The following is a 27,982-nucleotide window of genomic DNA, read 5'->3' as shown; positions in this document are numbered from 1 at the left end:
ATATACAAGAAGAGGAATCCATAAAACAGCACCATTGCCCCACCAGACATTCATCATTTGGAGGACAAAGTACATCTATAAGAGAAACACTCACTCCAACTATATCCATCACACACTTCAGATGCACACCACACATGCCATAAACACATCCCAGAAATGCACCAGTTGCACTAGACACACCACTAATAAATACCTTCCAATCCCTCAACATACACCCATGAATGTGACCCTCATAAAACTCTATGGTTGCAACTTGCCTGATTTAATCTTTCAAAAAGTTACTGTGATTGTGTGACTGGCACAGTTGGGAACACACACAGGAATTGGCTGCCCATTAGAATATGGCAAAAATTTCTGATGAAGATGAAGATGATGGTTGTGGTGCTGGTGATTGCCGCGGTGGTGACTGAGAAGTATGGAACTTCATAATCTTGATTTCTGCTGAGGACTATATAGTGGCAATAGAAATTTTTATTCACATTTTCTCACAAGGAAAACAATATTTATCTGGCTAATTAGTCTGTGGATGCAACACTTGGTGTAATGGTTACCAGAAATTTAGTTCCTTCAATATATTACTGTCTGTCATACTTTATTTCCCAGATTCTACCTCATTCCACACTTAGATGAGGAAAAGGTGAGGATGATGATAATGGTTTACTTACTAGATGATGATGATTATCTTATTTGCACTACCACCAGTGTGTGAAACCCCTAATAGTAAAGAGATTAACACTGCGACCACTCAAGGTTTTACATAATTTGGTAAGCTAAAAAATATATAGCCTACTGTACACTGTATATCATCATCATCATTATCATCCGGACCTCTTTTCCTACCCTAGGACAGGGTGAGGAGTAGCAACATCCAGACAGCCCAAGTTTGCCCAATCCAACGGGCCATGCTTCCATTCACTCATCATTCAAGCCCCCAGAATCCTGGCTCAGTCTGATATGCCAAAAACATTCATGGCTCTACCTGATACACCAAAAACATTCACCACATTCTGTAGCTTCACATAAACATATCTCATAGAGTATACTGCATATATACAGTATTTATAATATTACACTATTGCAGCAATGCACACTTGGAAATTTTAGCAAAAGAAGCAGAAACTGGACACCGTAAGGAATACAGTACACAAACATTAACCCCTTCAATCTGGTGATGTCTTTTTCATTATATTCTTGCTATTTTCAGATTATTTTATCAACCTTAGAGGAGACTTTTCAAACTCAAAATGTTAAATGTAGACCACCTTAATGATCTGGGGGCTCTTCTAAGCTAAAGGAAACTATCTGGTGATGGCCTGATTGAAGTGAAAAAAATGTTATAGGATGGAAGAGACTGAACTAGGATGGCTTCATTTGCCAAGTAAGGTTCTGCAGGAAGGTGTAGTAACTGTACTTGATGTCATAGTCCATGTCATACCAGAAGTTGACAGCCAGGCAGCCATGGGATTGCTGTACATGATGGAACCACAGTGATGGCAGGTACAAGGCATCACCTGCTGATACTCGACACCTGTGGGGAAGATCCAGTGTAGATGATACAGCTGACTCAGTTATGGTGCTGTACTGTCAGTGGCTATGAAGATTATGTAAACTTCTTCCACAACAATCAATTTTGTACATTACTCATTTATTTAATCTAGTATCTAGTATGCTCTTGATGCATGTATGCAGATGCCATAATCCCATGAGGAGTGACAAAAAACAAATCACCTCAGTGTCCTATCCTCTGCCATTTGGTTGCTTTCCATCCAACTCACACACCCCTCTCTCATATATCTCTTCACTCCATCCCATTATCTTATCCTTGATCTCCCCCTCCACCTCTCCTCTACCACTTCATTCACATACATGCTTCTAGCCATTCTCTGATTCTCCATCCTCTCCATATATTAACATCAGGAAGTGATGAGAATACACTATGCATAATAATTCACTATGGAAGTGGTCTTATGAAGTCTCCAGTGAAAATAAAGCTTGTGAAGTGAAGAATAAATGAATGCTCTTTAGGTAATGCACTATTTCCCTATCCCCTGAAAAGAGGATGGTGAACTGCAGGCATGGGCAAGCTTAAGTCTGGAGTCCACCAGGCTCATGTTTCAAATGAACCTAGGGCCACAGCTAAAATACAATAGCAAAAATCTATGTATCTTGAAACTTTTTTTTTTTTTTTTTTTTTTTTTTCTGCTTGGAGGAAATAATTCTGCAGGCTTCTAGCCTTTGGCCCTTCTTCCTTGCATTAAAAAAAAAAAAAAAAAAAAAAATTACAAACCTCACACGGGAGATACCGTATATGGTGGTATAACCTTAACAACAACAACAACAAAAAAGAATAATACAAGCAACAATACACATTAACCATTCAGCATGATGAAGTCTTCTTTATTACATTCTTGCTATTTCCAGACAATGATAGTGATTAGGAGAATGTATATGAGTGACGTCTATAGGGAGGGGGGAGGGGGAGATAGAGGATATTAAAATATAAAATGCACAGATCATCATCATCATCATCATCATCATCCAGACTTCCTTCTCCACCCAAGGGCAGGGTGAGAAGTAATAAAGTCCAGAGAGCCCAAGTTTGCTCAATCCAATGGGCCATGCTTCCATTCACTCACCATTCAAGCCCCCAGAATCCTGGCTCAATCTGCTACAGCAAAAACTTTCACCACATTCTGCAGCTTCATAAAGGTATCGGATAGAGTCAATCCAGATGCTGTCAAGTTCAAATGGGGTGCCAAATCCCTGATCATGCACTTCTTACAACAATCATCCAGCCAGCTAAATCTCGTCAGTCCCCTAGCCTCATCGACTTCCATACCTCCCTTCCTCACACACTCATCCACCATATCTCTCCACCTTCTCCTTGGCCTTCCTCGCCTCCTCCCTCCTTTAAATTAGTTCAGATAAACCTTTTTCACCACTCTATTGTTATCCATTCTCTCCACATGACCATCAAGATCAACACTTTAAAAATAAAGTTACCAGTAAGGGTGTAGCTGAGGTTCAGACCAGTGAGAATGCTTCAGAAATGGTAAGTTATGAATCAGGTTTGTGCTTTTATTTGGAGGGGGTTAAGAAAGTCCCTAAAGAAAAAATGGCCCCTCCATATACACTATAATGACTGGTTATTTATGACAAACAGGGACACACAAATATTAATCCCTTCAATCAAATAACATTTTATATATATATATATATATAAAAAATGTAAGTAGACCGTAGCACAGAGAAGGAATGCTGATGACAGGGAGACCTGGAGCTCCCGTTTCATCAGCCCTCGGGACTAGTTCCTGACCATCCCCCTTTGCTGAACTTTTTCAGTGTTTCAGTAACACAGAGAGTAGGCCAGCATGCTCTCTAAACCTGTTTCTCTAACTGTCAAAAAAAAAAAAAAAAAAAAAAAAAAACTCTACATGCACAGTAAACACTACACTACCTTTTCAAAATAAAAAAAAAAAAAGGAAACTGGTACACCTATACCATGCCTTGGAGTCCCCGGGAGGGGGACCATAAATGCTCCCACCATCCGCCCCTCTCCCAGTGACAACTCTTTGAGTCGCCTGGATCCACTGTTTGACTAACTTCTTCTTCATTTCTGCAACATTCGCAGCCTTTCCTCTAACTTTCTCTCTGTCGAACACCACTTCTCTTCCTCTAAACCTCACCTTCTCTTTCTTACCGAGACTCAGCTGTCTGAGGCAACTGACAGCAAACCCTTTTCTGTATCCTCCTACTTTCTCTATACTCATTTCAAAGCCAAAGATGGAAGTTGTGTATATATACGCAACGACCTATCTTGCTCTTGTGTTCCTGAACTTGATTCTTCTGAATTCTCTACTCTCTGGCTTCGGTTCTCCTGTAATTCTCTAACTAAATATATCTGTGCTGTTTGCTTATCTCCTAATTCTACTGACAATCAAAAATTCTTTGACTATCTTACTTCTACGACGAGAACACATTCTATCCATTTCTCCTTTCTCTGAAATCTCCATTCTAGGAGATTTCAATGTTTACCACAACCTTTGGCTCTCCTCTCCTTGCACTGATCCACCTGGTGAACAAGCCGACATCTTTTCTATCCTTAATGACCTAGAGCAGCTTGTACAGCACCCTACCCATATCCCTGACCACCTTGGAGAGAGCTCCAACATACTTGACCTCTTCCTTACAACTAATCTTTCTGCTACACTGTTAATCTGTTCTCTCCAATGAGCTCCTCCGATCATAACCTTATTACCTTAACCTGTCCTATTGCTCCAGTACGGCCTGTGGACCCTCCAAAGAAATGTCGTCTGTGGCACTTTGGAGCTCCAGATTGGGAGGCCCTAAGGCAGTACTTCTTTGATTTTCCATGGAATGATTATTGTTCCATGGCCGGGAGCCATCTAAGTGTGCCTTGCGCATTAAGGAGGTTATTCTCTCAAGCATGGAAGCATACATTCCTTTCTCATATCCTTTGACTAATGCAAGAAAGCCTTGGTTTAATCATGCTTGTTCTAATGCTGTCCGCAACAAGGAGAGGGCCTATAAATGGTAACAAAGCCAACCCACCCCTGAATCACATCTTTTTTATGTTTCTGCCCGGAATCATGCTAAGTCTGTTCTTCGCTCTGCTAGAAAGAATTTCATCCTTACTAAATGCTCTCAACTCTCCAACTCAAATTCTTCCCGCTCCTTCTGGCACCTTGCCAAAAACCTTTCTAACAACTTTACCTCATCATCCTTCCCTCCTCTTTTCTACTCTGATGGCTCTGTAGCTATTTCTTCTACTGATAAAGCAAAGATCTTCTCTTAAACTTTCTCCTCCAATTCCACCTTAGACGATTCCGGTGCTGTTCCTCCATCACTGCCCCCCCTCTGATTTTCTTACAACTAATTTCCTCAGCTGATGTGTTTTCTGCTATTACTGGCCTCAATACTAACAAGGCATATGGGCCTGATGGAGTCCGTCCTGTTGTCCTCAAGAACTGTGCTTCTGTGCTTACACCCTGCCTAGGTAAACTCTTTCGCCTTTGTCTATCAACTTGTACCTTTCCTTCTTGCTGGAAGTTTGCTCTCATTCAGCCAGTCCCAAAGAAGGGTGACCATTCCCAACCCTCTAATTATCATCCAATTGCTTTAACATCCTGTGTCTCAAAAGTTTTCGAATCTATTCTTAACAGAAAAATTTTAAAGCATCTTTCCTATTACAACCTTCTTTCTGATCGTCGGTATGGGTTTCGTCAGGGACGCTCCACTGGCGATCTTCTCACCTACTTTTCGGACTCGGTCATCCTCCTTTCGGGACTTTGGCAAAAGCTTTGCCATTGCACTTGACATATCAGAGGCTTTTGATTGAGTCTGGCATAAATCTTTAATTTCCAAACAGCCCTCTTACTGTTTCTATCCTTCTATCTGTGCCTTCATCTATTACTTCCTTTCTGGTCGTTGCTGCTATCGCAGACGGCCATTTTTCTTCTCCTAGATCTATCAACAGTGGTGTTCCTCAGGACTCTGTCCTATCACCAACTCTCTTCCTTTTACTCATCAGTGATCTTCTAAGCTGTACATCTAATCCTAGCCACTTGTATGCTGATGATTCCACTCTTCACCTTTCCATTTGGTTTCTGCAACGTCCACCTCGGCAGTTACTTCAACAAACTAGGGATGAGGCTATGACACACCTAATGTCTGACTTGGCTTGTATCTCTGATTGGGGCAAAAATAATCTTGTTATTTTTAATGTATCAAAGACTCAGTTTTTACTCCTATCAACCCACCAACATCTTCGACAGGAGTACCAACTAATGTTTAATATTATCCAGCTCAAACCTGCACCATTCTCGAACATGCTTGGGGTTTCATTCACATGGGACTTATCTTGGAAAGATCATATTGCATCTCATGTAAAATCTGCTTCCAAGAGATTAGGTGTGCTAAGCCAACTCTGTGCCTTCTTTATCACTGCACAGTTGTTGACTTTATACATGGGTTTTATTCACCCCTGTTTAGAGTACAACTCTGATGTGTGGGGAGGCTCCCCATACAGCTCTTCTTAATAGGATGGAGTCAAAGGCTATTCGTCTCATCAACTCTCCTAGTCTTACTGGCTCCCTTCAACCTCTGTCTCTTTGCCGCACTGCTGCCTCTAACTCTCTTCTCTATCGCTACTTCAATGGTCACTGCTCCTCTGAACTGTCTGCTTTCATACCTCCACCTCTATGACAGGTGCATAGCACCCACTGAGCAACAAACTCTCATCCCTTTTCTGTCAAACTCTCTAATGCAAGAGTTAACCGCTACTCCCAGGCCTTCATTTATGCAACAAGTCAACTCTGGGACTGTCTCTCTCTGTCTGTATTTCCTATTTCCTATGATCTCCAGTCTTTCAAACGCAATGTGTCCAGGCATCTTGAAACGAATGGATATTGAATTTGGCTCTCTTTTGTATTTTTATTTTTTTTCTTGGAAGGAAAGTTTTGTGGGCTCAGCCTTTGGTTCCTTCTTCCTTGCATTAAATAAGAATATATATATATATATATATATATATATATATATATATACCGCGCTGTATTTTATTCTCCATAACACCGATACTTCATTCAACTCAGGAGAGACTTCTTGTTAAAGGGTTAAGGAAGGCCATATTTTTTCTCAAGTTCAAAACATATCCCCTAGGATTATTGAGTCTCTGGAACTGAAAAGAATTATATGAGAACTTCATTATTGGAGTAACGGGGGTTAAAATGTGAAACAGAGTACTGTACTACAGAAAAGATACAACACCTGACAGGAGATGCATGTTTATACTGTGGATAAAGTTCCAAGTTCGGTTTGATTGGGTCAATGCAAATCCAGGGCACATCACTTCCCTCTGCCTTCTGAATCTCAAAATTCCCAGGGGTGACTTCCTTGTAGGTGGCTGGGGGCAGGTTGGCATAAGGTACCCAAGGTGCATCCGTTGGAGGAAGGAGAATGAAGTCCTTGTGGCCAGCAACCACGCAGTAAATATTCTCATAGTGGTCCTTGTGCACTGATAGGATGAAAGAAGAAAAACAAATATACTGTAGTGTATCATCTTTCTGGAGACATATCTTCACAACAGCAACCTTAAAATTCTTTGAAGATTATTAATTAAAGATTCGCAAAACTATTGGTATAACACAAATGAACTGCTGAAAATATTGGCATGCTATTCCTACTTTTGGCAGTGTTTATCTCTACTGTAACAAGATTTCATGAGCTATATGCTGAAATGATAAAATGTAGAGGGGAGGCTGCAATACAATGTTGGTGGGAAAAATGCCTGAAACGCTGGGCGAATGGGGGCTGTATTAGGGAAGTGGAATAAAGTTTGATTGTTCCCTTCAACAAAAATAAGGTGAAAGATATGAGATATTGTGGAACATGGTACAGGAAGAATATTGACAGAGATGGTAAAGCAGCTAACACAATGTTTAATGGGTGACAACTGGTTGGTTTCTGGCGTGGCAGGGGATAAATAGATCAGATCTCCACTAAGTTATACAGGCTTATAGAAAGCTTTGATAAGGAACACAGAATATTAATGGCATATAAAGGCACGTCTCTATTTACGATTGGGTTGCATTTAGGAGAAAACAATTGTTATTTCAAATATCACAAACTGGAATAATTATAATATGGGCTAATTAGGGATATATTAGATAGCAGCCACGGTAACTCTTATGTGGCTTTATCTAATGTTACGTCCAAAACCAACCTATCTGAAATCCATAACCACTGTACACTTGCTCCATCACTTCAAACCACTATTAGCAGTAGTAGTAGCTGCAGCCCCCAGTTCATCTGCAATGTTAGCTTTACAGACTGTAGGCTTAAGCTGCCCTTCTCTCATGATCCACCATCCTCCTTTTGGGGAACAGGGACATAGTCGAGGGATGTTTACATAACCAGACAGAAGAGCAATACAATTTATCGGTGCCACCACATAACGGTATCCTTCTCCTGCATTACTATAAGCCACTGTAACTAAGATGTGTCAGGTTCTAATTGTCTTCCAGTTATTCAAGCTCTGGTTCAGATTATGGAACCTTTTTTGGTTTTCATTACAAATCCTACATGATACTATAGTACCATCCTTCATTCTTCTTCTTCCTACTTGTTCCGGATATTTTGAGGGTTATTCCAAGTTACTGTTTTGTTTTGTTGTATTGTATTCTTACGTACGTTATCTCTTATCCTTTATTACAGTGTCTCGTCGTCAGTGGATGCATAGATGGTGTATCTCTCTGTATTTAATTCGTAAAATGTTTCGATGATCTAACTCTTACCTCATGAAGACTTTGAAGCTATGACAGGAAACACATGATTGAGTGAATCAAGGATTGACTTGCCGCTCCAGTGGTTCATTGCTTTCCACTGTTGAAGTGCAAGCCGAAAATGAGGCTTTTTCTCAGTGTGACAGCAGGAGGCAATGAGAGACCTTGGGGCTGCCATTTTTTTGTACTTAATTGGAGCACAGATGTAGGTGTACTATATATTTTACTTCATGGCTTACTAACATAACTTTGTTATATTTGATAAGTCATATGTCTTAGGTATGACATTACTGGTATACTATTTGAATTTAGTGAACCATATGGTTATCGGGCTGTATCTATTTGGTTACAGTTGTACTTGTGTGTGTCCCTGCCTAATTTGGCTGTTTGGTCTTAATGTGAAGACAATAAAGGAGGAGGGATCAAGTCACAGTCTTTGCTACCCCTGTTTTGGATAATGGCAGCAACAAGAAGTACAAATCTTCTTCAAGTGGACCGGTGGTGACCTGGCGTGACTCGGAATGAAGATTTGCAACAGAATTGTGCAGTTTCACACCACTGTGTCAGCAGAGCCATTTGAGTAAAATAGTGATGTTTTTGATGTGATATGCCTACTGCATTTATGTACTGTGATAACTGAGGTTCAAATAATTTAACACTATGTCTGATACTAATGATATTCAGGGTGCTTCAGCTCCTCCCTGTCATAGTGAAAGAGAACCCAGTGGAAATATACTAGACTGGGAAAAAGTAACTAGAGAAAAATACCAGAAATTAAGTGTTCTCGAGGAGGAGGATTACTGGTGCTTTAACACAAAAAGGGTAGTGAACTTAAGTGTTTGCTGAAAACTGATGGTGTTCAGCCATGGCAAGTGCTTGAAAAATCGATGAAATTGAATATGGTTTGCATGATCTCTGGAAAAGACATGTTCAACTATCTGGATGTTTAAAAAGGGAACATGACTTGGAAGGAATTAGGGAAACTGAGACATATTATAAATGGGTTAATGGTGAATTGCAGAGTATTTTAAATGATGCTCAATTATGGTTACAAAATGTCCAATGTCACGATGACTTAGACCACATGACAGTGGAAGTAGAGTGGATAAGACTTCAGCTGTATCTTCAACTACAAATGTGAGAATAAAAGCTGCAAAATAGGCAACACTGATGGCAAAGGGTAAAATGATGGAAGTTATAAAAAGACATAAAACAGTTCTTGAGAGGCAGAAGTATGAAACAGAACTTAAAAGAATGGAAAGTGAATTGGAATTAGAACATTTAAACTACAAGCTGATATAGCTCCTGCAGCCACTGAGGAAGAAGTTTTGGAAAAAATGGAGGGTGACAGGAAAATAGTGTCTGCCTCCAGTGAGAAAGCTGTGGATGAACTTTCCTCAAGCGAAATCAGTGGTAATCAGGCTGGTGATAAGAGTGTGAATCGGAGAATGGACCACAATGCTATGGAGTTGCCTAGAGAGCCTGAGGCTGAGTGGCATTATTACGACAGAGATCTGGTGTTAGAAAATGGTAATCAGAAACCAGTATCTGTGATAAACCCTGCTGCTCCTGAGTGGCCACACCCCATACGTGGAAGACTGACTAACATACGAGATAGTGATCAAAGAGGTATTAGTGTTTCTAGGGAAAATTCAATCCAGAATAGGCACCAGCAAGAATTAACTGAGGTCTTGCAACTTCCAAAGACTGAAATGTTCAAATCTGATGGGGATCCTTTTAAACATTGGATGTTCATAAGAACATCTGATCATTGTGTGGGTAACACCTAGGTGGGCTCTGCCTCAAAGCTGAACAGGTTATTTCAGTACTGTAGTAGTAAGGCTCCTAAGGTTATAGACTCTTGTGCAGTGATGGAACCAGATGCAGGTTACAAACAGGCTAGACACCTATTGAAGAAGTGCTTTGGTAATGATTACCAGATTGTAGAATCATGGATTCGTAAAATTACCGAGAGATCAGTTGTCAAGCCTTCAGATAAAGAGTCTTTAAGAGACTTGGCTGATAATGTAAGGAGCTGTAAAGAAACTCTTGAAGCATTAGGTAGATCAGATAAGACTGATATGAGAAGAATTGTGGTGAAGATATTAGAACAGCTTCCATTGTTCATCCAAGCTTGATGGCGTACGACAGCAGTTAAAACACTAGATGAGAATGGGAGATACCGAGTTAATGCAGTTCTTAGATCAAGTAGCTAAAGAAGCTAATAACCCTGTATTTGGTTCACTTAAAGAGCACAAAGTTCATGACAAGTCAGCACTAAAGAGAAGGGGTGTTAGCTTTATTGTACAGGCAGTAGATGACGCAGCAGAGAGTAAAAGAGGTCCCTTTCATAGTCTGAAGAGTAGCACCAGAAGTATGTCCTGTTGGATGTGTAGAGATCACCAATTAAGTAAGTGCAATCAGTTTCTAAAGTTAAGCCCAAAGAAGAGATTGGATTTTGTTAAACAGAAGAAAATTTGGGTCTACGAGGCATCGGTCTCAAAACTGTTGGCAACAGGCATGTGAAATTGAGGGTTGTCATATGAAACATTTAGAGCTTTTGCATCAGGCCTTTCAACCTCTTTCACAGCTTATTCAGGATGTTTTAGTAGAATATTTGCCTGAATCTGGAAATAATGCAAGTATTGCTGCCCAGAGCTGTGCTTGTGCTCCAGGTGGAGTGGACGACACTCGTGTAGCACTTCCATTTGTTCCAGTTATGGTGCAGGGAAAGGGAAGTGATAAATGTATTTGGACCCATGCTTTGCTGGATCCAAGGAGCAATAGATCACTTTGTTCTATGGATTTGGTTCAAGATTTAGGACTAGAAGGAACACAGACAGTACTGTCTTTAGCCACTCTGAGTAGTGGAAATGAATCTTTGGCGACAGAGGTATCACTAGAAGTATCGGGTGCTTCGATGCACAAGAAAAGGCGACAGGTTATTGACATTCCATAAGTATACGCAGTGCAGAATTTCCCAGCAAGGAAAGACAGCATAGCTACTCCAGACGACGTGAAGCATTGGCATCACCTTCAGGACATACGTATGGGGCCAGTTCATGGAAATGGAGTCTCTCTGATGATTGGACAAGACACACTTAAAGTTCTTATGCCCCTTGAGCTTAGGTCTGGTAAATTTGGAGAACTGTATGCTGTTCACACTATTTTATGATGTGTATCAGCTGGCTGGAACCCACAGCTGATCACCACTATTATGTATTAGCTTAGGCGTGACTGCACTGTTCCAAGCAGGTTATCAAGATATAATGTTCCGCCTAGTCGAAGTCACTTCCAGCTGACACTCTCCACCAATGTCTTTCTCACACACAGGAGATGGTGGGAATTGGTGTAGATCCTGATGAAGGAATGGTAGGTAGTGCGTGCAGGTGACAGAAAACTGAGCAGATTTCTCTCTCTTTATTGGCCACAGAAAGATACAACTGCGACACAGAGAGAACTCAGAGTAATATGTCCCTCTCATTTGAATGATAAGTGCATTCTGCCTCACATCTGCCCCGTTCCCCACTGGGTGTGGTCAGATCAGCATAAAATAGAGGTGTCAATCCTCAGATATTCTGGGATTTATGCAAGAGCAGAAGTAAGTTACAACTCTACCATGCACATTAAATACCTCAATAAAGAAGCATTGATTACATTAAAATATACCAACAGGGTAAATGCTTCCTCAAGACTTTAAACATATATACAATTCATATTTCTCTATCACCTTTCCTTACCCTCATGTTTACGCCACAGAAGTGCTGATTTTCGCAGGTCTAGTGCTCATTTTATTCCCACACCACATTTACACTAAAGTGGCATTTGGATTCTTATCTGAACACTACAACATATTTTCTCTAAATATGAATAATATAATGTGTACAGTAGCGAGTGGCATGCTCCAATGTGGAAAAAAAAATGTCAGACACTAGAAGAGATGGACTATAAATGGACCACTATGCGGAACTTGCAAAAAGGGTGAGTCGGTCTGTAACTTTATTCATGCAGTACCAGGGAGAGATGATAAGCTGGATGCACAGGTTGAACAGTTTTGGAAGGTAGATGTAGGGCAATATCTTGCAGACTATTGCCCTCAATATTCAGCAGATGACAGGAAGGCCAGGGACATATGGAATCAGTCCATAACTGTAGAAAAGGGTCATTATCAGCTTGACATCCCATTTAAAAGGAGTCCTCCTGAGCTCCCGAAAAATCATAGCATGGCGGAGAAGAGGCTGCAGTTTCTAGGGAGACGGTTTACTAGAAATCCTAACTTGCACCAGCATTACAAGGAGGAGACAGAGAATCTATTGTATGTACCAGTAGAGGAGGCAGATGCTTTTCCAGGGAGAACTTGGTACATTCCACATCACAATGTCTTTAGTCTAAGTAAGCCTGATAAGTTTTGTATCGTGTCTGATTGTTCGGCTGAATATTGTGGGACATCGCTCAATAAAGCATTTCTGCAAGGACCTGATTTAACAAATAAGCTTAAAGGCGTATTGCTGAGGTTCTGCGAAGATAAAGTAGCAGTCATGAGCGACATAGAGGCAATGTTTTACCAGATGCATGTTTCTCCAGAACATCGCAATGTGCTTAAGATTTCTGTGGAGGCCAGAGGGGGATCTTTCTAAAAGTCAAGCAGAGTACAGAATGATGGTGCACCTGTTTGGGGATATTTGGAGTCCAAGCTGTGCTAACTCTGCCCTTCGACGTACTGCAGAGGATAACACAAATGATTTTGAGCTGGAGTTTTTTTTTTTTTTAAACCAACAGAACAGAGGGAAAAAAAAAAAAAATATCCATGCACTGGATTACTGGTGTCCTCTGTTCATAAAATATCTGTAACAGTTAGACTTGAATAGATGTAGGTTGAAGTTTGGAGGGAAACAACTCTGGGGAAGCGAGTTCCAAAGAGATGCAGTTCGGGGAATGAAAGAATTCTGATAGGCAGAAGTTCTGTAGAATGGCTGAGTGACATTCCAGTCATGAGCACTACCAGATGCCCATGTAGCACAAGGGAAGGCATGGAGAGGTGGCACAATGAACGCAACTTCGTCTGAGCATTTGCTATAAAAATATCTGTAAAATAATGCAAGGGAGGCAACATTCCTTCTTACTTGTAGGGGAGGTAGTTTGTTAGCAATAGCAGGGTTATTAATAATTCTAACAGCTTTGTTCTGAATTTTGTCTGGTTGTTTCAATACAACCTTTCCACATCCATTCCACAAGGGTGAGCAGTATTCAAGCTGAGAGCGCACATGACTCTTATAAATTATAGCTAACTGCTCGTCAGTGAATAAGTTACGGATTCTGTACAATAATCCAAGTTTCTCTGAGGCGGTTTTAGCAAGTGATCTGACATGAAAGGTCCAGCTGAGGGCATTGTTAAGCGAGACGTCAAGAATTTCAATACTTTTGGAAATGGGAATACTGTATTTGTAACACTGAAGGTAATATACGATTCTGGCAATACCTGTCTATTAGTAAATTGTATATATTTAGTTTTACTAGCATTAAATGAGACAAGGTTATTTTGTCCCCATTCACTGATCGTGGATAAGTCTTAGTTTAAAGAGATGGCTGTACTGAGTTGAGAGTTAGAGATATCAGACTTTGTAAATGGATGTCTGAGTGTGAATAAACTATGAAGTGTTGAGTCATCTGCATATGAATGGATGGGATTGTGGGTGACAGATAAGAGATCATTAATATGAACAAGGAACAGGGTTGGTGCCAGAACTGATCCCTGCGGCATGCCGGCGTTAATTGAGTGGAAATTGGAATATACATCATCTACTTTTACTCTTATTTTTCTGCTGCTGAGATATGAGGAAATCAAAGGAACAAAAGAGTTTAGTCCATAGCAAGGGAGTTTGGACAACAGGGAATGGTGCCACACTCTATTGAAAGCTTTAGAAATATCCAGGGCTACAGCGTGAGTTTCATCATGTAAGTCAACTGACTGATGGATGGTATGAGTCAGAAGATTGAGTATGTCAATGGTGGAGCTTTCCTGGCAAAAAACCATACTGTCTATCACTAATTAAGTTGTTGGATTCAAGATGTTTAACTATGTGCTTATTAATTACAGTTTCAAAAACCTTACCAAGAGAAGATGTGACAGCTATTGGTCTATAATCAGAGAGGTCAGAGGAACTTCCTTTCTTTGGAATTGGGTGGATATTGGCTTCTTTCCATGAATTAGGGAATGAAGAAGTATGGATGCATATTCTGAATAATTTAGCAAGAACAGAGGCAAGTTCTGGGGAACACTTTTTCAAAACAATTGGCGGAATTCCATCTGGGTCTGGAGCTTTGTTGGTAGGTAAATTGTCTAGGATGGATTTCATGTACCTTGTCTGTATATTAAGTGGAACACTTTCGGGAGAGTCAAGTTCTAGTGATGGGACGTTCTGGCTGGCTTCCTCTACTGTAGAATTTCTGGCAAATGTACTGGCAAAGATATCTGCTTTCCCACACGGGTCATTTGTAATGTTGCCATCAGGAGATTTTAGTGGGGGAACGGATGATGACTTGTTAAAGTTATTAATGAAAGAATTGAGAGTTGACCAGAATATTCTATCGTCATTAGGGTTGTTAAGTAGTTTTGATGCTTGGATTTGAAGATAGTTTGATTTAGCAAGATTTAATACAGCTTTTGCATGATTTCTAGCAATTTTAAATTGACAGCATGATTCAGATGTTTTTTATTTTAAGTAATAGTTATATGCTGATGATTTTTGGGCTGTTGCTCTGGCACAGTTGCTATCAAACCATTTTGGAGAGTTCGATCTTTTAGTGAATTGCTGACTTGGTATGAATAAATCCATACCAGCTAGTATGAAGTCACAAATGTGGGACTGGGTAGAACTGACATCATTAGAGAAGAAGGACTGCCATGGAATGTCAGCAAGATAATTTCTAAATTCATCCCAGTTTCCCCTATCAAAGTGCCATCGGGTCACCCTGACAGGTTCAGAATGGGGAGGTTTGGGGGGGCTAACTAATGAGGTTTTGATGAGATTGTGGTCAGAGGATCCAAGTGGAGACAATACCTCAATCCTGTACTGATCTGGATTATTTGTCAAGAACAGATCCAAAAGATGGACATTATGGTCGGGATTATCTGGTATTCTGGTTGGTTGCTTTACCAGTTGCGTGAGATTAAACGATTCTGCAAACAGCTCGCACTCTAGACCAGCATCGTCAGTCCTGGCAGAATGCAATAACCATTCAACATTATGTATGTTAAAATCACCCAAAATGGTAATTTCTGTGCTAAGGGCAAGATTAAGGTTACTCAGCTGTGTGGAAATGGAATAAAATACAATGGGTTCAGAAGAAGCACTGGGGGAGCAGCAGACGACACAGATATATTTGGTAGTATTCTGACAGTTTAGTTTATACAATGAGTAATCAAAACTGCGTAAAGTGAAGTTTAAAATGGTGTCAAGTGCATATTGGGATTTGATATAACAACAGGTGCCACCCTTGTTACGGAAGTTTGTGAGGAGATGGTAACCGGGAAAACAATATGGGGATATATCAGCAGTCGGTGAGATTTGTGGTTCTGTGAGGAATAGGGCAAGAGGGGATATGGACTGTAGGAAAAAATGGACTGAATTTGAGTTGGTACTAAGCCCACGGATGTTGGTGAAGAATAAAGCGGCATTTTCACTTCTCCGCTGACGAGCATAGCCGGAAATTGCACTAGTCAGTTATGGAGAACTTCTATCCTGACGACTGTTTAAAATCAGTTCGGACTGAACAGGAGGCAATTTTACTAATTCAGCATCTGTCACATCTGTTGGCTAGAGGTGGTTTCCATCTTACAAAGTGGGGAAGTAATAGTAAACAGGTATTAGATTCTGTACCATCAAAAGAGACGAGTAAGGAAATAATGAACAGTCAGAGTCAAACAAAGGTCCATTGCAAAGTGCCTTTATTAACAAGAGATTATAACTGGTGCTGTCTCTTTGCTGGCCAAGAGAATCCTGAACTTTTGTAGAAATCGACTGGCCAAAGGTAAAAATGAGTACAATTCGAAACTACAGTATATGAAACAGTCGTATTGAAATATACATCTGACACCGTATCACTGCCACTCATTTGTTCGTCACTGCATGCTTTGTTATTCATGAACCAATCTTATCTAATAGATATAATAAAAGTAAACATATAATACACGGCATATATACATATGTACCAATAATTTATTATTTACTTACACAGAGCCTAAACTTGGACAGAGATGATTTACCAGTGGAACGCTCACTAGGTTTAGAGTGGAATATGAAAAGAGATTACCTCAGTATCAGAATTCGAACGAAAAAGTGTGAATACACCAGACGAGGACTCTTGAGCATAATGAGTTCAGTTTATGATCCTTTGGGATTTGTGTCACCTTATGTCCTAAAAGCCAAGGTCATTTTCCAGGATGAATGCAAGAAATCGAAAGGCTGGGATGAGGAGCTGAGTGAAGAAAACCAGCAAAGGTGGACAAAATGGTTGGCTGATTTGCCAAAGCTGAGAGACTTTGAAGTAGAGCGGTGCATACTGCCACAAGATTTTAGTCAGTTACTTTCCTATCAACTACACCATTTTTGTGATGCTTCACAGGAGGCCTATGGGTGTGTCTCATATGTTAGGATCTGTGATGTCAGTGGAAGAGTTCATTGTAGTTTTTTGGTTGCTAAATCTAGGTTGGCACCTATTAATCCTATGACAGCTCCGAGATTGGAGTTGTCTGCGGCTGTTGCTGCAGTGAGGATTAACAGTATGCTGACTAGAAAACTGACTGTAGAACTGCTGGAATAAAGGTACTGGACTGATAGCATGATAGTATTGCAACATATAAAAAACCAGCTTAAGAAGTTTCAGAGTTTCGTAGCAAACAGGATAGCCATAATACATGATGGTTCTTCTCCACGGGAATGGTTCTATATGGATTCGAAATCCAATCCAGCTGATGATGTATCGAAGGAATTGAGTGTGAATGAAATGGCTCTTCTGTTAGGTGGAGACAGGGGCCGGAGTTTTATAGAAAATGAAACCTGTTTGCCTGTGCAAGAAGACTGCTTACCTGATCTCCGCAATGACAAGGAAGTTAAGAAGGGCATGAAGTCATTTGCAATCAAGGCTGATAATTCTGATAGGATGGAATGCTTATTAGTAAGATACTCCTGCTGGCATCACTTGCAAGAGACGATTGGATGGCTATAAAGGTTCTGTAAATGCTTACATCAGAGTAGACTGAAGAGGACAACTAAATTTAACTTAAATGTTCCTGAACTGGAAGTGGTAGAAACAGCCATTTTCAAGTACCTTCAAGGGAAATACTTTAAGAAGGAGCTGCAGGATTTGAAGAAACGTGGGCGAGTTAGCAAAGGTAACAAAACCTATGGGCTGGAACCATTCCTTGCTGAATATGGATTGTTATGAGTAGGAGGGCGGCTACAAGCAGCACCCATGTCATGCCAGGCTAAACATCCTGCCATACTACCTCGGGAGCATCACGTAGCTACATTGATTGAAAAGGACCTACATGGAAATGCTGCAAAACATTCTGGCAGGGAATATGATTTGTCCTTGCTGCGCCAAAAATATTAGATTACAAGAGTCTGGCCAATCAACAAGGTACTACAAAGCTGTACACCATGCAAGAAGCAACGTGGAACTACTGGAGTTCAGTATATGGCAAGCCTCCCAACAGACGGAGTAACTCCAGGAAAACCTGCATTCTTAGAGGTTGGAGTGGACTGCTTTGGACCTTTCCTCGTTAGAAGGGGCCGGACTAGGGAGAAAAGATATGGGTGTTTCTTCACTACACTCAATCCTCGTAAATCGAGTGTTTATAAATCACGGCTAAGTGGCTGTCAGACTGCCGGCACCCTTAAATCGCTGTTAAGTCACGAAAATCGTGGACCTAAGCACCGAAGTGGGCCTTTTCCGAGAAGAATCGTAAACCGCGGCATTCAAACTGAAAATCGCGACCCAACAACCAATCATCACCTGTCACTGGTGGCAAGTGTGCATACTATTGCCACCACGTTGTTGTTGTTCTTCCCGCCAGTCTGCACACTACAGACCATCGCCGTGGAGTACGAGAGCTATCTGCCTTTTTTGTGCACCTTCCCCCCTGCCTCCTACCTTCCATGGCCCCTCCCGAACCCCCGATGAAGCGCTCTAAGCAGTATGGCATCAAGAAGCAGCCGCCATTGTCGTACAGTCAACGTTTGGAGCTCATTTGTCGTGTTGAGAAGGGAGCACCTCCAACTCATGCTGAGAGGTTCTAAGTTCTTCCCAACACCACCCCATTCCATTCACTTAAGCAATATTGTCATAGGATTAAGGTGAGATCCCTTAACACTGCTTATTTCTATTAAATACATGCACTGAATATTCCTAAATTTGTATGTTTGTGTTTGATGGTGCCTAGACAGGTGTAGGTAGGGTGCTGTGGGGGGTGGTTGGCCAAAGTCCAGACCCAAATTCATTTTTCACATAAGAGTTATTATTTATAAACCACGGAATTTGTAAATCGCTGCAGTGGTCCAGACCCAAATTGCCGCGATTTACGAGGATTGAGTGTAGTTTGGTTATCAGTTCATATTAAGTCATATTCTCTTGATGTTGATTCATTTATTAATGCCCTCAAGAGGTTCCAGTTAAGATTAGGTCTGACAATGGAACAAATTTTGTAGGATGAGAAAGGGAACTCAAGAGAGACAGTACAACAGTGGAATAACAACCATAGGTCCAAGGAATATCTACTGCGTCATCAGATAACGTGAGAATTTAATCTTCCGGCTGCATCACACATGGGTGGAGTCTGGGAGAGGCAGATCCGGTCAGCACATAAGGTGCTTACGTCTGTAAAGAAAGATCAGGTCATGGATGATTGGCGCATTGATACAATCTTTTGTGAGGCAGAGGCCATAGTGAATGGACAACCCTTGACCCCTATGTTAGACAATCCTCAAGACCTTGAAGCCATCACACCTAACCACCTGCTGTTATTACGCTCGTGTAACAAGGGACCACCTGGAAAGTTCTGTAAGGATGATGTATTTGGACGACACTGGAGACATGTACAGTGTGTGGCTGATCAATTCTGGAAGAGATGGGTTCGTGAATACCTTCCCACTCTGCAGCTCAGGCGTAAATGGTTGGAGTCTAAAAGAAATTTCCAAGTGGGGGGATGTGATGCTGGTGTCTGAAGAAAACACACCAAGAAGAATTTGGCCATTAGGAAGCATTCTTAAGGTTTTCCAGGGAAAGGATGGACTAGTTCGGTCGGCTTAGGTGAAAACTAGGGGTAATATATTGGTATGACCTATTTACAAATTGTGTCTACTGGAGGCAAATGACCTGCAAAACAAATGACATGCTAAAGAGTATCCAGGAAAGTGGCGGTTTGTAATTTTATAGTGTAAAATCCTTCACTCCATTTCCTATTTGATGGAGCTGAAGTCTCTTATGTTTTATTATGCATACTTTGATGGGTAATTATATCTGGGATGACTGAAGTTTTCTTTGTAAAACTGAGGTAAATGTTCCTTTTTAAGAGTCACATTTAAGGGGCCGGGATGTTCCAGATATTTTGAGCATTATTCCAAGTTACTGTTTTGTATTGTTATATTGTATTCTTACGTGCATTATCTCTTATCCTTTATTACAGTGTCTCGTCATCAGTGGATGCACAGATGGTGTATCTCATTGTATTTAATTCGTAAAATGTTTCGATGATCTAACTCTTATCTCATGATGACTTTGAAGCTATGATAGGAAACACGTGACCGTGTGAATCAAGGATCGACTTGCTGCCCCAATGGTTCGTTGTTGCTTTCCGCTGTTGAAGTGCAAGCCGAAAACGAGGCTTTTTCTCAGTATGACAGCACGAGGCAATGAGAGACCATGGGGTTGCCATTTTTTTGCACTTTATAGGAGCACAGATGTAAGTCTACTGTATATTTTTCTTCATGGATTATTTATATAACTTTGTTATATTTGATAAGTGATATGTACTGGTATATTATTTGAATTTAGTGAACCATATGGTTATAGGGCTGCATTTATTTGGTTACGGTTGTACTGTACTTGTGTGTGTCCCTGCCTGCTTTGCCTGTTTGGTTTGATGTCAAGACAATAAAGGAGGAAGGATCAAGTCACAGTCTTTGCTACCCCATGTTTTGGATAATGGCTGCAACACTACTGCTACAAAGGCTGCACATATTACTCACTTGAGGTGACAGCTCTCTCATCACCCATCCAGAAGTTCACTGTATCTGGTGCTTTACCAAGGGCTTCTGAGAACCAAGGAACATCAACAGCTGCATCACACAGCAACTCAGAAAACTCTTCTGTGAAGTTGGAGTTCTGCTTCTGGACATAGAATACCTGACGACAATGAGCCATGTCAATTAAGGCAACATAAAAGTAAGCTTTAAAATACTATTAAATTGTTTTACTGTGGTATTACTGTATTACAAACTGCTCACAGTACAAAAAGACTCATTTTAAAATTTGTCCTTAATAACATAAGTTTTGACAATGTACTAAATGTGAACTGCAAACACTATAAATGGCATATATGTACCTATGGACCACTCCATCAGAAACGTCCCTGACTTACCCCTGGCTGGCTACTTGGGGCTTCCATAATGTCAAGGAAGGAGGAAAAGGTCATGGTACGCTCTTCTGGCATTACAAAATACCCACTGTTGGGGGCATCAGCGTACCCATTAGGGGTCACTGCCACGCTAACATTCTTGCTCCCTACTCGCTCTCTGGAAACAATTTTTAACAATTATACAACAAAATCTATCAGCATGCCTCATCCCATCCTAAGGTGAGAAAAAGAGACAAAGATGATGACAAAGACAACAATGACAATAATGACAACATAAGTAACCATTTTTCCAAAACTGTGATGCAATATGAATTCACTTCTGGGTATTACTAAACAACTTGAATCAGCAAGCGGCACTAGATGTAGGTGACTAGCTACCACTAACCTAGTAGGTACCAACATGAGAATGAAATACAATAATCCCTTGATTATCCCAGGTAACAAAGCCAAAGGCATGTCTGGGTAGTGGCTCCATCCGGACAGAGGATTTTTCCCCTTATCATCCTTTCAAAGTTAGGTTATGTACATAACCTAACTTTGAAAGCTAGTGTAAAAGGCCATTACAGTACATCGTTCAACACTTGTTCTAGTTGTTTAATACTACTCTATCTGGTCAAGGAGATCTATAAACTACAGCCAAGTAATTACCATGGTCAAGCAGACCCATCAACCACAGACATGAAATCACAACTGCAGGGCCATACTCTGTAGTGACATGAAAAAACATGAAAAAAACAGCTACACAAGAAAAATGCAGTGGCCACACAAAACATAATGGTAAAATGGAATAAAATCATGGTAAAACAGAATAAAATCATGGTACAGTACAGTATGCTTGATTAAAATAAATGTCAACACTCATGATTCGACCATTCCGCATCAATCTTACACAGGATCTCCTGCTTCTAAAGAGTCAGCATTACCCTCTTCCTTTTCCCTGGTGAAGTGGCCATCATCACACATCCTAGGAACAGGCATGCAAGGAACAGTAAGGCCTGAAAGAGGCAGGGAACCACCACAAAAGATACCACGTACGCCACCATAACAACGGTCCGGGAAGAGTTGCTCGCCACAAAAACAACCTGCATGAACTGAGAGCGAGCAATGTGGGTGTCTGGCGGACACAGGGTAAACAAAACAGCCCAACATAGTGGCACCACCGGGCTGTTCTCGCCCGTTCAGGAGGAAATTTTGAAACGGACACAGGCATTTTGTCCGAAGTGGGAAAAAATATATGAATAATAGTTTGGAACAGCCAGATCACAGAGTCTGGGTAATGGCCATCTGGATAATCAAGAGATTACTGCATACCATAATGGTGCCCCAATTAACTGTGTGGTGAGATGCAAATGCAGCATCCATCTGGGAAACAAACCTCCACACTCTTCACCGTGACTTGCTGTGGTGAGATAATGTCTGCCACAAGGGACCATTGATTCACCAAACAGGACAGCCCTGCAGTGGTGATTGCTTGCCTGCAGTTAATGAGTATGCTCATCCTGACAGATCAGGGTTACTTGACAACAACAGCAGCAGCCGTAGCAGCAACCCAACAAACCATAACCTTTGTCTTCTCCACAATAACATTTAAATCCAGACATATTATTATCTCCTTCCACCTCCTGAATATCTACATAGCCTCCTCCTTCCTAAATGCAGTCACTACTGAAACTTTTATATAATCTGCAAACAGCAGAGTACGTTGCTAGACAACAAAGACATGACTTGCATATGGACCATGCTATCATTAACATAATCAGAAGGAGCTACCAACCTTAAATAGTCTATTGACCACTTTCTGACAGCAGGCCAATGCTTTACTGCTCCACAGAATATAACAGGCTTGTTTGGTGCGACCCAATCGCGGTAAAATTCTAATGGAGTTGGGATGTGATCCAGAACAGGTACCTCATTGTTTAGGTACAGTTCTGAAAATGGTAAAACAGTATAGTATACTCTGTACTGTAACTGGAAAATGTAAATTATGATGTTCTAAGTGGTTAATACTGTATAAAAAAATAAAAAGAGATTCTTTGTGTTTCAATACGAACATGAACGTGAAAATAAACATATACAACACTCCTATATAAATGGTACCCACAGGTAAATATCCGTCAATCTCCACACTTCACCCTATAATCCTAGATATTGATTTACTGTCCGGGAAACACTGATGGTAGAGTGAGAGTGAAGGGCAGCAACAACCTTTGTAATTAGTCACATAGGCTAACCTTAAGCTCTTAGCCAGAGATTTCATCCACACAAATTGCAAGCTGAAGTTCACACAATTCCAAGTCTTCAAAATAGATATCTAACCCCTTCTTTCTGGTATTCCTGGTACTTGGGGAAAAGATCACTGTCCATGTATTCCCTTTGTGTTGAGGTAACTAAAAGCGAGTGTGTGGTATGCATTAAGAATCTCTCCAACCTCTACACAGTTACTGTATTACATACATAACAGATTCAACAAGCAGCCATACCTGATTCTCATCTGCTACCCTTTCCTTTGCAGTTATACAGGACTTTCCTTCCACTCCTCAGGCACTCTTATTTTGTTTCCAAGCAAAATCTATACAGCTTCCAGGACTAGTCTGTAACTCCCCTCCAACTTCGTTTCTCCATTCCACTATCCACTTCTGACACATTTCCTGCCTTGAGCTCTTATAATGCTGAAAATACCTCTCCTCTACTGATCTTGCCCTCTATTCTGTCTTCCTCCAGGTGTTCTGTGGTAAACCCCTACCCCACAATCTGATATCACAGCACCTCCTTTACTTATCACATTCAACGACAGCTGAAATATTCTTTCCACTACTTCAATACCCAACTTCTGTTCATTAACACTTTACCACTCATTCCCTTCACTTTTCTGCCACTCTCATTACATGCATCTACTGTATAACTTCCCTTACCTCATTCCAAAGCAATCAATTATCTTGACATCTGCTACTTCAATGTCTGCTAAACTCATTTAATCTCTTCTGACTATCTATTATCAACCTCTGTTTCCCTCACTTTCAACACATTTCTCTCTCTTCTATATATCAGGTGTCTTCAAAAATTCAAATTTCCTATTATGCTTACCTTCAGTAGTGCAATAAGGAGTATGGTACATACTTGATTTCCTTAACAGATATTTCTATTTCTTATTTCAAAGCTAATGAAAAGGGACAAAACAATTTATAAATAAACTGATAGGAGCTCAGTCTTCCAATTCCTGACTGGGACAGCACCCCAGTTTTAAACCAAACTGCTTACCTTTGGCTTCTGAGGACAACTCAAGAAGGCATTCTCGAATATGCCCACTGGTCTCTGGGTTAATCTGCTTGAGATCTGAAAACAAACAGATAAATGGGAAATGGGGAATGTACAATGAAGTACAGTACTCAAATAACTCTACTCAAGTTAGAATAGCATGACTCCAAACCATTAACTCTCATAATATTATCACAAATGGCCACCCCTTACGGGATTATGGCATCTGGCAACAGATAGAGAGATAGATAGACATCAAATTTTTCTGAAAGTGAGAGACATAAACAGCTAGCACTACACAGGGTTAACCCCTTTGCCTGGGTAGCTACATCTTCATAGTTTGATAAATTCCAGATGATTTTATTCAGCTTTGGCAAGATGTCCCCTGGCTATAGGAGTTTGATATAATCTCTAACTCCTTCAGCACAAGTAGCTACATCTTTTTATATTTCATTCTGGCTGAAAATAATCCTACAGTGAAATGGAAAAGTGTTAGGGGAAATACCTACTTTAAAGTGGTTTGGTCATGTGGAGAAGACTGAGAATAAAAGACTGACTAGAAAGAAGGATGTGAGTGAGAAGGAGGGAGTGAAGGGAGAGGCTGAGGATGAGAGAGTGGGAAAGGATGAAGTAGTATATGAGTGAGAGAGGAGTGGTTTGGAGAGAAGACAGAATGTCCTGCCATGGAGGTGATTCATCTGTGGCCACCTCTTCCGAAATGAAGGCATCTGGGCATTGGCAAATAGGTACACTGAACTTTGAGAAAGTCTCAGCTTGTCTTATAAGTTCATGTACTTTTGGTAGAATATTTTTTACCTGAAAAGCAATGACTGTGTGGCTAGTCACCAAGTTTGTAGCCATACCAGTATTTCACTCTCCTGGCAATACAGGACTTCCCAAAGTTGATGGTAGCCAGGAAAAAAAAAAAAAAAAAAAAAAAATCTGGGCAAAAGAACGAGGTTCCTTAGTACTGAGTCTGGTCTCAGAAGCCTATGACAAACTGATCTGGACTGATCCCCAAAATTAATATGTGTCTGAATTGGTTACAGTCAATAGAGGCTAGAAGCAGAGGACAGAGGTGAGATCTTCCAAGGATGGAGGTGGAAGAACTGTAATATATCAATAACAATCACCATAGGACAGAAAGTGGAAACTGAGGTTGTCAGTGGAAAACTTATTGGTAGTCTTGTGTCTCATTACTGTGTGCAATCATGAAACCATTGCTCCAGCAGCTGGGGTTACTGTAAAAGGAAAAGGTTTTACACTTGGTCTGAAGTCCCTGGATCACTGAGCAGTATGAGAGAGGGGTATGGTATTATAAAGGGTGATCAAAACCAGCTGTCAGAAATGCTGTGTAGTGAGAATGAAAGGTTGGGGCTGTACATCAGCAGGATCCTCAAGATCCAAACCATCTGTTCTTGGATGGAAATTTTAGATCCCAAAAGGAGTGGACCCTGTAACATAGAGCAAGAATGACAATATATCCTACAAAGGAATTAAAAAAAAAAAAAAATCAGTCAGGAACTCAACACGTGATAAGATAAGGGTGGAAATTCTCCAGTCTGTAAGACCAAGGATGAGATGGAAAATTGGAGTGTAGAGATATGTGAACGGGGGAGGTGTACGCTGGAGATAGGGCAGCCAAATGGCAGAACACAGGGTGATGAGGAGGCAACTTGTTTGTGACCATCCTTTACGGAATTAAGGCATCTGGCAATAACTAGATAGATGTTCAAGGAAAATTACCTAGCCTATGACATTAGGACCCCACTCTATGTGGATCCAGGTAAAAAAAAAAAAGGTAATTTTTTACAAGTGCACAGGGACGTCTTTTTTGGTGAAACCAAGGTATTTCTGATAGTTTTTGATGTGTTTTGAACGAATCTGATCTTTATTTCTGCCACAAATCAGTATATTTTAAGATATCACCCACCCCCCCTTCCCCCCACAAAAATGGGGGAGATGGGCGAATCCGGGGTTTTTGGGTGGGGGAAATCACATAATATATTGATCTGCAATAGAAATGAAGGTCAGAATAATTCACAGCATATCAAAAACCACCAGAAATACCTTGGTTTCACCAGCCAGGCTGCTGCGCGCCGGGCCGTCTGGCCTACTCCCCACCGCCTCGCACCAACAATCGCCCTCCTGCTGTCACCAGCAAACCATTATCTCCTAAGCTAAACTAAGCCATAAAATTATATTTTTCCGTGCCAAGAACAATGGGGAACCTGTGGGAAAGCGGGATTTTGGGTGGGGAACACACACAAAAATGAGTGATTTCCGACTGAAACTTATCTAATTCAAATCGAAAACACTAAAATCCTTCGGAAAAATGAAATTTTAAGCTTCTTAGGGAGTCCGTGTTTGCTAACTGGGGGGCTTTGCCCCCCAGACCCCCCAGCCCTAGCCGTGATTTCTAACTGGGGGGCTTTGCCCCCCAGACCCCCCTTGACATTATCCAAACTTCATCTAACCTAACCTAACCGGGTGTAAATATGAAATAATGCCTTTACTCACCAGTTTACAGCTCCTGAAGTACTTACGGTAATTTTGCAGGCTTCACAGGTCGTGGCTGGAGATGAACTGACTTTCAAATCCCGCGAGACCCTAGCGTATCTGAAATTCAAATTTGCGCGCCGGTTGTATCAGTTTGAACTTCACGCATGAGCAGATAGCGCGTGACGTAACAGTAGACACATGCATTAGCCCCACCCATAAGTCACGTGCACCGTGACATGATGGTAGACACATGCAAGACAGGACCACTATGCATTAAGCACGTGCCGCAATGGGTCTCACGTATAGCCAGACTATGTAAAGAGTAATTTTTCGGAAAATTTTCAAAAATCTATTTTCGCATTAATATTCATTTGCAGAAGTTGTTTCTAAGGTTCAAAATGTTCGCAATGGTGAGATTTAAATATCTGTAAGAGTAAAATTGAGATTCCAAATCCCTGTGCACTTGTAAATACCAAAAAAAAAATAGTATATAAGTAAATACGGGAACCAGTAAACTACCCACGATACAGTTCGCTACTTTCTTTTCCGAGGTTCAAATAGCCTACTTCCGCAACTAAAATTTTTCATTTCCCAAGGACAATGTCACATACCGGTAAAGAAAATGCCACTACTCTCCTTACTAACAGCATAATACCTTATTATTTACTGGATTATGCTTTCCACTGTTTTACCTTTTTTTTATTTATTTTTTTTGTAAACTTACTGTTCATTGCACACTGGATGGCTTTCGTGGATGTACCCAAATTTAAGACTTCACAGCTTTGCTTTTCTGAATTTGTTGAGGACTGGGTTGCTACCGTGTTTTCAGAGCATTTCTAAATTATGTAGTTCTTTGTTATCACACTCTACAAGCATATCATTTAGCAGTCAGCATCACTACCCATAACACCCACGTTGTCCCAGTCAGCTGATTTTTGTTATTCCCGGACCTTTACTATAGTTGCCAGTTTACTGGTATACAGGCTTAGCAATTGACAAATAACGACTCGATTGGTGTTATATTGTAGTCTCATTTTTGCCATTCAGTTAGAAATACTGTTATAAGTATCTCTGCTCATTTTATTAGAAGCAAGGCATTCGGCACAGATGCCCAAGCATTCGTTAACTGGGAACTCTCGACAATGTTTACAGTATTGCCAAGCCTGCACAAAATAGTAACAGGATGATTGCAAACAAGGAGCGTACAGTTTTGTTTAATAAATTGTTACTTTTCTTCTAAGCCATCGTGTGAATATATGTTCTAGTGTAGTAGATGCCTCTCACTGTT

General features: G+C 40.8%; 1 protein-coding gene across 1 annotated transcript; it reads right to left on the bottom strand.

The window, feature by feature from the left end:
- Window positions 1–581: 581 nt before the first annotated feature.
- On the bottom strand, window positions 582–27,583 carry JMJD7 (Jumonji domain containing 7). Its single transcript, XM_080281077.1, has 7 exons — window positions 27,419–27,583; window positions 24,196–24,270; window positions 22,712–22,865; window positions 20,941–21,094; window positions 20,549–20,705; window positions 6,787–7,033; window positions 582–1,528 (listed from the first exon to the last, which is right to left on the bottom strand). The coding sequence occupies exons 1-7, from the start codon at window positions 27,423–27,425 to the stop codon at window positions 1,357–1,359; spliced, it is 966 nt and encodes a 321-aa protein (XP_080137203.1). The 5' UTR covers window positions 27,426–27,583; the 3' UTR covers window positions 582–1,356.
- Window positions 27,584–27,982: the final 399 nt, after the last annotated feature.

The sequence above is a fragment of the Coenobita brevimanus genome, chromosome 87 (assembly GCF_032717465.1).
Source record: "Coenobita brevimanus isolate Jiangsu-jjx chromosome 87, ASM3271746v2, whole genome shotgun sequence".
NCBI lineage: Eukaryota > Metazoa > Arthropoda > Malacostraca > Decapoda > Coenobitidae > Coenobita > Coenobita brevimanus.
Note: the sequence above shows the minus strand (reverse complement) of the source record. Positions and strands in the feature narration are given on the sequence as shown.